At 45.9% G+C, this 10,902-nt stretch overlaps 1 protein-coding gene and 1 pseudogene across 2 annotated transcripts in view; one reads left to right on the top strand and one right to left on the bottom strand.

The window, feature by feature from the left end:
- Window positions 1-1,094: 1,094 nt before the first annotated feature.
- Window positions 1,095-10,902, bottom strand: part of rrp12 (ribosomal RNA processing 12 homolog) — a 30,154-nt gene continuing 20,346 nt past the window's right edge. For both annotated transcript variants that reach the window (XM_084667077.1, XM_084667076.1), the window contains exons 17-33: window positions 10,611-10,765; window positions 8,295-8,362; window positions 7,148-7,241; window positions 6,825-6,983; window positions 6,288-6,368; window positions 6,101-6,206; window positions 5,750-5,857; window positions 5,458-5,615; window positions 5,226-5,317; window positions 4,957-5,109; window positions 4,655-4,824; window positions 4,408-4,515; window positions 3,515-3,564; window positions 2,698-2,776; window positions 2,514-2,581; window positions 2,159-2,241; window positions 1,095-1,910 (exon numbers count right to left, since the gene is read on the bottom strand). In XM_084667077.1, coding sequence (XP_084523203.1) covers window positions 1,808-1,910; window positions 2,159-2,241; window positions 2,514-2,581; window positions 2,698-2,776; window positions 3,515-3,564; window positions 4,408-4,515; window positions 4,655-4,824; window positions 4,957-5,109; window positions 5,226-5,317; window positions 5,458-5,615; window positions 5,750-5,857; window positions 6,101-6,206; window positions 6,288-6,368; window positions 6,825-6,983; window positions 7,148-7,241; window positions 8,295-8,362; window positions 10,611-10,765 — 1,835 coding nt within the window. In that variant the 3' untranslated portion in view covers window positions 1,095-1,807. The remainder of the gene's footprint in view (window positions 1,911-2,158; window positions 2,242-2,513; window positions 2,582-2,697; window positions 2,777-3,514; window positions 3,565-4,407; window positions 4,516-4,654; window positions 4,825-4,956; window positions 5,110-5,225; window positions 5,318-5,457; window positions 5,616-5,749; window positions 5,858-6,100; window positions 6,207-6,287; window positions 6,369-6,824; window positions 6,984-7,147; window positions 7,242-8,294; window positions 8,363-10,610; window positions 10,766-10,902) is intronic.
- LOC146267893 (uncharacterized) lies at window positions 8,453-9,110 on the top strand (annotated as a pseudogene).

Here is a 10,902-nt window from a genome sequence, read left to right as displayed (position 1 = left end):
TAGGGGACAAGACAGGAGAGAGAGAGACGGAGATCAATACCTCGTGGAATGTTTATTGACTTAAGTGTTTTAGCAGATTAAACTGGATGATGTCATGCTTCCTGTCCCCTACCACGATTTCATCAAGCTAATTAAACGGTGGACCAGAGGACATGGGAGAAGTGTCCTTCCTTCCAGAAAAAGATCCTGTTAGAGCGAGATTCATAAACTGTTGATTAAAACACGTTTCTCTTCTTTAGCTCTCCCATTAAACCACTGGAGGTCATTTTGTACAAGCTACAATATGCCAAAATAAAACAAATATATATTTTCTTCCATTACACTGTAAGATACAACTGCATGCACAACTATGTTTACAGACAGAACCTTCATTTGAAAAGATTCCAGATATATGTCTTAAGTTTCCAAATGTAATAGTTTTCGAGGCAGACATAATTATTTCATTTTGAAAACCAAACCTTATGGAGCAGAGCTGAGTTATATCTGGAATGCTCTGGTACTATATGGAATGTTTTGTTCTACAGGATTCTACTTAGCACACTCCAGACGTCGGCTCACCACAACTTGCATGGGAATGTTCTAGAAGCAGGCGGTAAAAAAGCACGCAGGCTTGGAACGGTGGATTGATGTGATAACAGCTCTCTCACTCTCCCACAGTCACACACTTTAGTTTACTGGGTGTAAGGAATGAGGGGGGATAGAGATGCCCATCCACCAAATAGAGGGAGAAAAAGGGGGAGGGTAAATAAAGACTGCACAGGGATCTGAGTCAGGCCTACAGAGGACAGTGAACAGTAGCAGTGTTGTGTTGACTGTGTGTGTGTGCTGAAAGTAACTGAATGACTTGAATAGCTCTGGTTCAGCTGTACTCCCCCTAACTGAATGTTGTCTTAACACAGATCCAGCTGGGAAACAGTCTACAGGAATGACTGAGTCTGTGTCTCTCCTTGCTAGGCGCACATACTCTCCCCCACTCTCTCTTTTAATGTCTCCTAATCATTCCAGCAGTTCATGTGACTGAAGTGTACTGTAGCCTGACCTCATGTACAGTTAATAACAATACTTTAGGACCATTAAAGAAAATGTGTAAAACGTTCAGGAGTCAAATATAGTTTATTAACATATTTCATTACAACAGTTACATTTGCGCTGTAAACCGAACCAAAATCCATCATTTATTTTATTCATTTTTTCTTTATTTTTCTAATGTTGAAGTTCAAATGGTCTCAAGGGACCTCTTGTGGTCAAAGTGAGCAACACCACCTTATTTCCTTTTTCACACATTGGCAACAATAAATCCATATTTTTCAGCAGGATACATATGTATTTTCTGAGATATATGCTTCTCTCCACAAACATTAGGAAGATTTGATAGATTCCACATGTGTGAATGTGGATCGGGATACCAATCAAAAACTGTTACACTAGGGTATATACACACACTTTCTCATGAAGACATGCTCAAACACACACACAATGTGTGATGCACACATACACAGTCTGTTAAATTACTTGTAAAACGGGGCGAATAAAATTTTTTGGAGATTGAGCAAGAGAGCCAACCTAGTCAGTCAAACACAAGCACACACAAGTGTCTCGTATGAGTTTTGAGGGGGATGGGGTGGGTGTAAATAGACACATTCTAAACAGATACTGGCCCCCTTACTGATCTCAGAGAGCCAGGACAAGCTTAAACATTAGCAGAACACTCCCTATGTTATAGCTTCCAAAGTTTGCTGCATAGTCCATGCTGATTGGCTGCTATCACCACTCTACTCCAGACTGGTTGGTTGGCAGCAGCAGCATGTCAGGCCCTCTTCTTGTTCTTCTGCATTTTCTTTCCAGACAACGCCCCCTTCTGGGCACCTCGCACCATGCCCTTAAACTGACCCTGCATCTTGGCTCGCTTCCTACACGCACACACACATACATACACAAACAGTAGTGAGTGTAACAGCGTGTGTAGCAGTGTGTGTAACAGTATGTAGTGCAACAGCATGTTGTGTAACAGTGTATAGTGTAACATTGTGTCTAACTGTGTGTGGTGTACCAGTGTGCGTTGTAACTTTGTGTAGCAGTGTGTGGTGTGAAGGTGTGTGTAATTATGTGTTTGGTGTGCTGTGTGTAGTGAAACTGTGTAGTGAAACTGTGTGTATACCTGCGGTTGAGCTGGGCTTTCTTCAGGGGGATGTAGGCATACGGGTCAACCTTGCCCTTCTTCTTCACATCTCCCTTTCCTTTCTGTAGAGGGAACACACACACACACACACACACACACGTGGGGGGGATTGACAGAATGTGTACTGTAGTTTGTGTGCGTGTGTTTGTGTGCGAGTGTGTGTGTCTGTTATGTGTGTCTGTTTGAGGGAGTGTGTGTGTCTGTGTGAGTTTGTGTCTCTGTATGAATGCGTCTCTGTGTAAAAGTGTGTGTGATTGTGTCTGTAAAAGTGTGTGTGAATGCGTCTTTGAGTAAGAGTATGTGTGAGTGTCTGTGTTAGAGTGTGTCTCCTCACCTTGGACCTGTAGTCTCCACCCGTGTCTCTGCTGCCCCCCAGAGGTCTGTGTATGCCAGAGCCACCAGCTGGAGATGAGAGTACAAAACATTACAGAATGCACACACACACACACACACACACACACACACTTACAAACACACACACACACACACGTGCCAGAAGAGTTGGGTTCTGATCCTACCTTTGTATTTGAGCTGAGGCTCTATGTCCATGTCATCATCAAAGCTGCCATCTTGGATTTTCCTTTTCTGGGTCTTCTTCTGCGGGTGAGAGAAGAGCAGAGGAGAGTTCCAAACCAGAGTCAACCCAGCCCTTGTGTATTGGCTCTAGTCCTAACGGACATGACCGTGGTCCAGAGATACTAGTTCTTAGCCCTCCAACGTACTTCCGTTCAATTTTCATTTGCTTCTGTACTAGGTCTGGGATTTCGGTATATTAGTCGGTTTATGCAAACCACATTTTTGGTGGTCAGCAAACAGAGGGAGTGGCTGAGAACAGAGGGAGTGGCTGAGAACAATGACGTTGCTGTTGTGCGCTAGTTTGAGTTGTAGTTCAGTAATGGCGGTGGAGAAAGATGCGAGCGAAGCCATTCGGTCCGTAGCGGAAACGCAGCCGAATATCCAGAAGTTAAAGCCGGAGCAAGAACAATCTTTGCTGAGTTTTGTTGGTGGCCATGATGTTGTGGCACTCCTCCCCACAAGGTTTGGGAAAAGTTTGATTTTCCAGCTCACTCCATTAGTGGCGAAGAAGTTGGCTAAGGCGAACGCTAGCGATTTGTGATGGCAGATCAGAGTGGCTCTGGGCAGATCCAATAGTTTTAAACTTCAACAGAGGACCCGCCTTCAAGGAAGTTAACGCTTGTCAATGGGGCGATCCCAGACCCTCTGTACAAATGAAATGTACGAGGGTCTGGTTAGGACCAGGCTAACTAGTTCTATTCCTAAAGGCTGTAATAGTTCTAGCCCTAGCAGACAGGACAGTGATCCAGAGGAACTCACTGCCTTGACTCCAGCCTCCTCCAGGATGTCCTTCATCTCTCCCTCCTTATCTGTGGAGCAGAGAAACAGCTCAGTTAGAACCACCCCAGCCCGACGAGCACAAATACACCTGTTCAAATGCAAATGAAATGTCCACTCAAAATGCTGACAAAAGTTTTAATACGATTTCCAACGCAGCCTCCACTGGTATTCTTAACCTGGAATGATGATATATAGTATAGGCATGAGGAAAATAAAAGGAAATTGTATAACACCTGGGAATAAATACATTGATGAGAAAATATATATCAAGTTCTATGTGCTCCTATAACCTCTATTGGAGACGTCATCGCAATTAATCACTTGCGCAGTGCATGTCCGCAAATCTGTTTAATAGTATTTTTCAAGTACAGCCGAACCCTTGTTCTGTTTTGATCAATAGTAATCGCGTTGATAGAAAGATCGAGTTTGTTTTCTTGTCTGATCAAGACGCAACTGTGATGTGCGCAAACAATAGCTTGCTTCGATAAACTTGAATTTCATAATGTTCCATTTCTGACCACTGGTAAGTTCTAGACTCTACTGATATACATTTAAGTAGTTTGCAAATATATGTAAAGAGGTAAACCTTGATAATGTTTGAACCATACATGATAGCACATGATAGGCTTGGACTATTGTCAATCTATTAGCCTACCTATTTTAATCGAAAGTGGAAGCAAAATGATTTCCTCAAGCATAGCCTCCATTATTTATGAAATGGTAACAAAATCAAAATAATACATAGATGTCTGCTAATAAGGTGACACGGTAGCACAGACAGTTTTTTTTTTTTGCACCGAAGACCCATTTTGCAGGAAAAATCCTGTAAGCACCCGCTCTCTACCCCTTCCTCTTTACCCCTTCCTCTTTACCTTTGTTGACTTCTCCATCCTCATCCTCTCTGATGATCAGTCGTCCATCAGATGTCACCTTGAAGCCGTGGTTCTTCTTGGCGCTCTTCTTCAGGTCAGGGTTGGTGGCTGGAGAACAACAACAACCATCATGTCAGCAACAACAACCATGTTGTCGACAGGCCGCAAAACTACTTATAAATCCTGCCATGCCGAAATGGTGGAATAAAATAACGGGTTTAATCAATGACAGCAAAAACTACATTACCCAGCACTCTTTGGGACACCTTGGGATCCAGGAAGTTGAGTGGTTCATCTCCCTGCCCCTCCTTCAGCCAGGCACGCCCCTTCTGTTTGCCAGCCTTCCGTTGGGTCTTATTGGCCTTTCCTTCATTGTCTGATGGTTCACTGTCAGACTCTGCCAGGATTTCTTCAATACTGGGAGGGAAAGAGAGACAGAGTGACGAGAAATGCATCAGTGCTACTTTTGGAGGTTAGGACAGGACTGGTTAGTTTGTGTATGGACGTGTGTGTGTGTGCGTGTGTATAATTGTATGTGTGTGTCTGTACCTCTCCCCCTTGGCTGTAGGCATGTCGTCCTCACTCTCTGAGCCGTCCTGGTCCTCAGCCTGCCGGCGTCTCTTAGAGCGAGCCTCCTCCTTCCTGATGTTCACCAAAACCTTGTGATGCTCCACAGGAAGCATGCTCTTCACCAGCTCAAACCTGGAGGAGGGGAGGGGGGATTTTTTGTGTGTAGATTACACACACACACACAAACACCACACAGCAAAGTACACACACACACACACACTAAAGCAGCATGCAGCAGGAAGCCCTACCCAAACTTCCTAATGAGCTTGGTGAAGATGTTCTTCAGCTTGGTCCTGAAATGTCTCCTCACATCATCCTGGATGCTCCCAATGCCCTCCATCTGTTAGAGTGAGGGAGAGAGGGGGGAAAGACAGATTAAGAGAGGGAGGAGGCAGGGCCAGAGCGAGAGGGAGGGACAAACACAATACAATCTTTGTGTATGTGTGTGTGTGTGTGTGTGTGTGTGAGAGAGAGTCCTACCATGGCAGTGGCGTGTGAGGCCAGGGTCTTTGGGTCCATGATGAAGAGGATGACCTTGATGAAGCTGAGGGAAGCCTTGACGATCTCCCTGGTACGAGACCTGAGCAGCATACACACGTTGTGCAACAACTCCTCCATGGTGGACACGTCTATGGAGTCTGGATGCACACGCGCGCATACACAGGCAGACGTGAGACACACACATATACTTAAACAGAACTCTTTTGAGCTTTCGTCTTTACAGCTAACAAGGTAAGCTGAAACCCAAACTCAGGTGCGCGGGTGTGCTGACCTTTGAACTGAAACACCAGCCTGGTGAGGGCCAGGACAGTGCAGGTGATCATGGTGACCGAACCTGTCAGACCAACATACACCAGGAGCAGGTACTGCTGGATAGCCTCTGAGAGGGGGAGGGAGAGAAGTAGTGAGGGGAGTGGGAGAGGGATAGAGAGAGGGGGATAGAGAGAAAGAGAGTTGGGGGGTGATGGGGATTGAGAAAGACAGAAAGAGGGAGTAGGGGGGAATGGAGAGGAGAGAGAGGGGGAAAAGAGAGGAGAGTGAGAGAGAAAAGTTTTACAAAAAGCACTGTAGAAAAACATGGATGACTATGGCTTGCATGCGTGTTTATGCTGCAGTGTCTTACCTTTAGCATTGCCATGGAAACGCATGAAGGCATTTCCTATCTCTACCAGTAGACCATAGGCGTTCTTACGTGCTCCGACAGACACCTCCTTAGTGCAGATTATCACCTGACACACACACACAGTCTAAGTAAAGACACACAGTCTTAGTAAAGACAGACAGATGTTCGTGTGCGTGTGAGAGTGTACCTCAGGTATCAGGGCGGTGATGAAGTCTGTATGCTCCTCACTTAGTTGTTTCACTATGTGGAGCAGACACTTCAGTCTGGGCTGAGGGAGGGAGGGAGTGAGGCAGAGAGAGAGGAAAGAAGGGTAAGTGAGAGAGATAGTTATACAACCTACACCTGCTAGGTCTGCAATATTAACAATATTCACACACGCATTTAGCACATTTCTCTCTCTCCAGCACACACACAAACAGACTTTCTTACACATGCGTACACATCTCTTTTTCCCCCACTAGCATGCACACATACACAGCTCTTTTCCCCCACTAGGATGCACACATACACATCTCTTTTTCCCCCACTAGCATGCACACATACACAGCTCTTTTCCCCCACTAGCATGCACACATACACAGCTCTTTTCCCCCACTAGCATGCACACATACACAGCTCTTTTCCCCCACTAGCATGCACACATACACAGCTCTTTTCCCCCACTAGCATGCACACATACACAGCTCTTTTCCCCCACTAGCATGCACACATACACAGCTCGTACCCTCTTGGCAGGTGAGGAGGCATTCTTCAGGGTCTCCAGCAGAACGTGTTTGAGCGTCTCCAGGTGAGACAGGACAAAGGCCTTGCACTCGTCCCTCTCTCCTCCACACATCTCCTCCAGCACTCGGTACGCCTTCTTCTGCATGTTGGCCACCTTGCTCTGAACACACACACACACACCGATTACTTACTGTGTGCGTATGGACATGAGTCCATGTGTGTGTATGGACATGAGTGTATGTGGATTTGTGTATGAGTGTGTGTGTGTATGTATGGATATGAGGCTGTGTGTGTAAGTATGTGAGTATGGATGCGAGAGTGTACCTCCAGGTGGGGCTTGATCAGCTCAAAGGTGTTGCTCATGGTCACCTGGTCCACCTGGGGTGCCATGGCAACCATAAGATCCATCACTGACAGCCTGAAAGGAGACATTTGGAGGAGAGTGAGATGAGGAGGAGAGAAAAAAGGCAAAGGAGGGAGACGAGGAGGAAGAGAAAAGGCGAGTCCCAGTCACATTGATAAAGTTGTTTGCAAAATTGTTGTTGTTGCGTCTTCTGTCTGGAGGGTCCTCCCTTAAAAACTCTACTGTCTGGAGGGTCCTACCCTCTAAACCCTACTGCCTGGAGGGTCCTACCCTCTAAACTCTACTGTCTGGAGGGTCCTACCCTCTAATCTCTACTGTCTGGAGGGTCCTACCCTCTAAACTCTACTTTCTGGAGGGTCCTACCCTCTAAACTCTACTGTCTGGAGGGTCCTACCCTCTAAACCCTACTGCCTGGAGGGTCCTACCCTCTAAACTCTACTGCCTGGAGGGTCCTACCCTCTAAACTCTACTGCCTGGAGGGTCCTACCCTCTAAACTCTACTGTCTGGAGGGTCCTACCCTCTAATCTCTACTGTCTGGAGGGTCCTACCCTCTAAACTCTACTTTCTGGAGGGTCCTACCCTCTAAACTCTACTGTCTGGAGGGTCCTACCCTCTAAACTCTACTGTCTGGAGGGTCCTACCTTCTAAACTCTACTGTCTAGAGGGTCCTACCTTCTAAACTCTACTGTCTAGAGGGTCCTACCCTCTAAACTCTACTGTCTGGAGGGTCCTCCCTTATAAACTCTACTGTCTGGAGGGTCCTACCCTCTAAACTCTACTGTCTGGAGGGTCCTACCTTCTAAACTCTATTGTCTGGAGGGTCCTACCCTCTAAACTCTACTGTCTGGAGGGTCCTACCCTCTAAACTCTACTGTCTGGAGGGTCCTACCCTCTAAACTCTACTGTCTGGAGGGTCCTACCCTCTAAACTCTACTGTCTGGAGGGTCCTACCCTCTAAACTCTACTGTCTGGAGGGTCCTACCCTCTAAACTCTACTGTCTGGAGGGTCCTACCCTCTAAACTCTACTGTCTGGAGGGTCCTACCCTCTAAACTCTACTGTCTGGAGGGTCCTACCCTCTAAACTCTACTGTCTGGAGGGTCCTACCTTATAAACTCTGTGCTGTCTGGGTGGCTGAGCTTCTCTGTGGCTTTCTGGAGGAAGGCACACACCATCTGTGGACAGAAGAGAGAGATCACACACCACACAGGGTCTCACACAGACCACAGGGTCTCATACACAGCACATTACTGATGCACTGATTAATGCAAGTGTGTTGGTCTGTCTGTACTGGTTGTGTCTGTGTGTGTGTGTGTGTATGTTAATTACCGAGGCTCAGATCTGGGGAAGGGTACAGAAAAATGTCTGCAGCATTGAAGGTCCCAATGAGCACAGTGGCCTCCATCATCCGTAATTAGAAGAAATTTGGAACCACCAAGACTCTTCCTAGAGTTGGCAGCCCGGCCAAACTGAGCCATCGGGGGAGAAGGGTCTTAGGGATGTGACCAGGTTAATGGTCACTGACAGCACTCCAGCGTTGCACTGTGAAGAGAGGCGCACCTTCTAGAAGGACAACCATCTCTACAGTACTCCACCAATCAGGCCTGTATGGTACAGTGGCCAGATGGAAGCCACTCCTCAGTAAAAAGGCACATGACTGCCTGCCGGAATTTTGCCAAAAGGCACCTGGAGGACTCAGACCATGAGAAACAATATTCTCTTGTCTGATGAAACAAAGATTGAACTCTTTGGCCTGAATCCCAAGAGTCATGTCTGGAGGAAACCAGGCCATAAAAACCTGGCCATTACCATCTCTACAGTGAATCAAGGAGGTGGTAGCATCATGCTGTGGGGATGTTTTTCAGCGGCAGGAACTGTGAGACCGAGGGAAAGATGAATGCAGCAATGTACAGACATCCTTGAAATGAAAGCCTGCTCCAGAGTGCTCTGGACCTCAGACTGGGGCGAAGGTTCATCTTCCAAAAGGACAATGACCATAAGCACACAGCCAAGATAACAAAGGAGTGGCTTTGGGACTGTGAATGTCCTTGAGTGGCCCAGCCAGAGCCCAGACTTGAACCTGAGAGAGATCTGAAAATGTCTGAGCACCGACGCTCCCCATCCAACCTGATGGAGCTTGAGAGGTCCTGCAAAGAAGAACGCGAGAAACTGCACACAAATAGGTGTGTCAAGCTTGTAGCAAGAGGCTGTAAATGCTGCCAAAGGTGCTTCAACAAAGTATTGAGCAAAGGCTGTGACGTTTGAAGTTAGGCTTCGACTTGTGCCACACAAGGCAGTTTATGCCACAAAAACTTAATTCAAGCCTAAACTCAATCAGAACCAAAAAGGAACATTTTGACACTGACGTTATCTATGTAGTGCAAATATTCAAGTTTTTTTAGGGGTAGGAAAATAATAAATACATATAATAAATATAGAGAACCATGGTTGTGTTCGCTGAAGGCCTGAGCACACCCAATAAGGTTGTAACATAAAAATGAGTACTGTCAAACGATTAAAATATTTAATCGCAATTAATCGGAATAATGTCATAGTTAACTCGCAATTAATTGCAATTTTTTATCTATTCTGAATGTCCCTTGATTTCTTTTTGTCCCATTGATTTTTCTCATTTTAATGCTCTTATCAACATGGAAAAGTGGATTGGCTTGCTTTGTGCAAACATTGGCATACTGTAACATTCAATTTCACACTAACATTTTCACTTGGAGTAGTCGTTCACGCTTGGAGCAAATAATCTCTCACACAATGTAACACTGTCCATCAATAAAAGGGTGCAAAAAATACTGTCACACAGAGAATTCGCATCACTTGTGTGCTTGGTCTTCAAGTGGTATTTCAGACTGTACGTGCTGCGATAAAAGCTCAGTTCACAACGAGAAAACACACAGATCACTTTGGTCTTGTCAATGGAACCATTTGGCAACTTTTTTAAAGTAAATTTTCCATTCAATCTTATTGGGATCCATTTCCGCATCTCGCGCTTGGCATCCACTCAAAATGTAATGTTAGCCGACTATTCTTTGGCTGGCTCGCAAACAAGTGTGTGCAGCGTGCCCGTTGTTTTGTTTCCGGTCTAGCTAGATCCGGTGTGGTGTTGCAGTTTTTCTAATGTTACTAGTTGTTGCAACAGCATGTGAAAAACTACAAAATCTGCTCGGCCAAAAAGAAAGTTAATCTTGTGATGAAAAAACGTACGCGTTAAAATGGGTTTGTGTTAACGCCGTTAATAACGCGTTTAAATGACAGCACTAATAAAAATGTGGAAAAAGATTAAGCGCTGTGAATACTTTACAGATGCACTTCATGTATGCGCGTGTCTGTATGTGTGGTTGTGTGTGTACATGTGGCTCTATATGGGTGGTTGTGTGAGTATGTTTGTGTGTTTGTGCGGATGCATACCTCCGTGTCAGTGATGGTCAGGTAGACTTTGATGGTGTCCAGGACAGCCATCCTGTGCGAGGCGATCTCCCCCTGACCTGGCTGCTGGCTGTACACGTTGAACAGGATGGGCAGGAAGTTCTTAGAGAAGCGCCTCACTTCTGCCTTCTCTTCCTCTGCAGTGACGACACACAGTTAGACACAGACACACATGTACACTTACACGCACAGACACACACACTCGTTTATGGGCTGTAATCAGTGTCAGCGTACAGTGCATTCACCAGTGACATGATACGGGTGAATTACGTGT

The sequence above is a fragment of the Hypomesus nipponensis genome, chromosome 11, assembly GCF_054491055.1.
Source record: "Hypomesus nipponensis isolate SF chromosome 11, ASM5449105v1, whole genome shotgun sequence".
In the NCBI taxonomy this organism is placed as follows: Eukaryota; Metazoa; Chordata; class Actinopteri; order Osmeriformes; family Osmeridae; genus Hypomesus; species Hypomesus nipponensis.
Note: the sequence above shows the minus strand (reverse complement) of the source record. Positions and strands in the feature narration are given on the sequence as shown.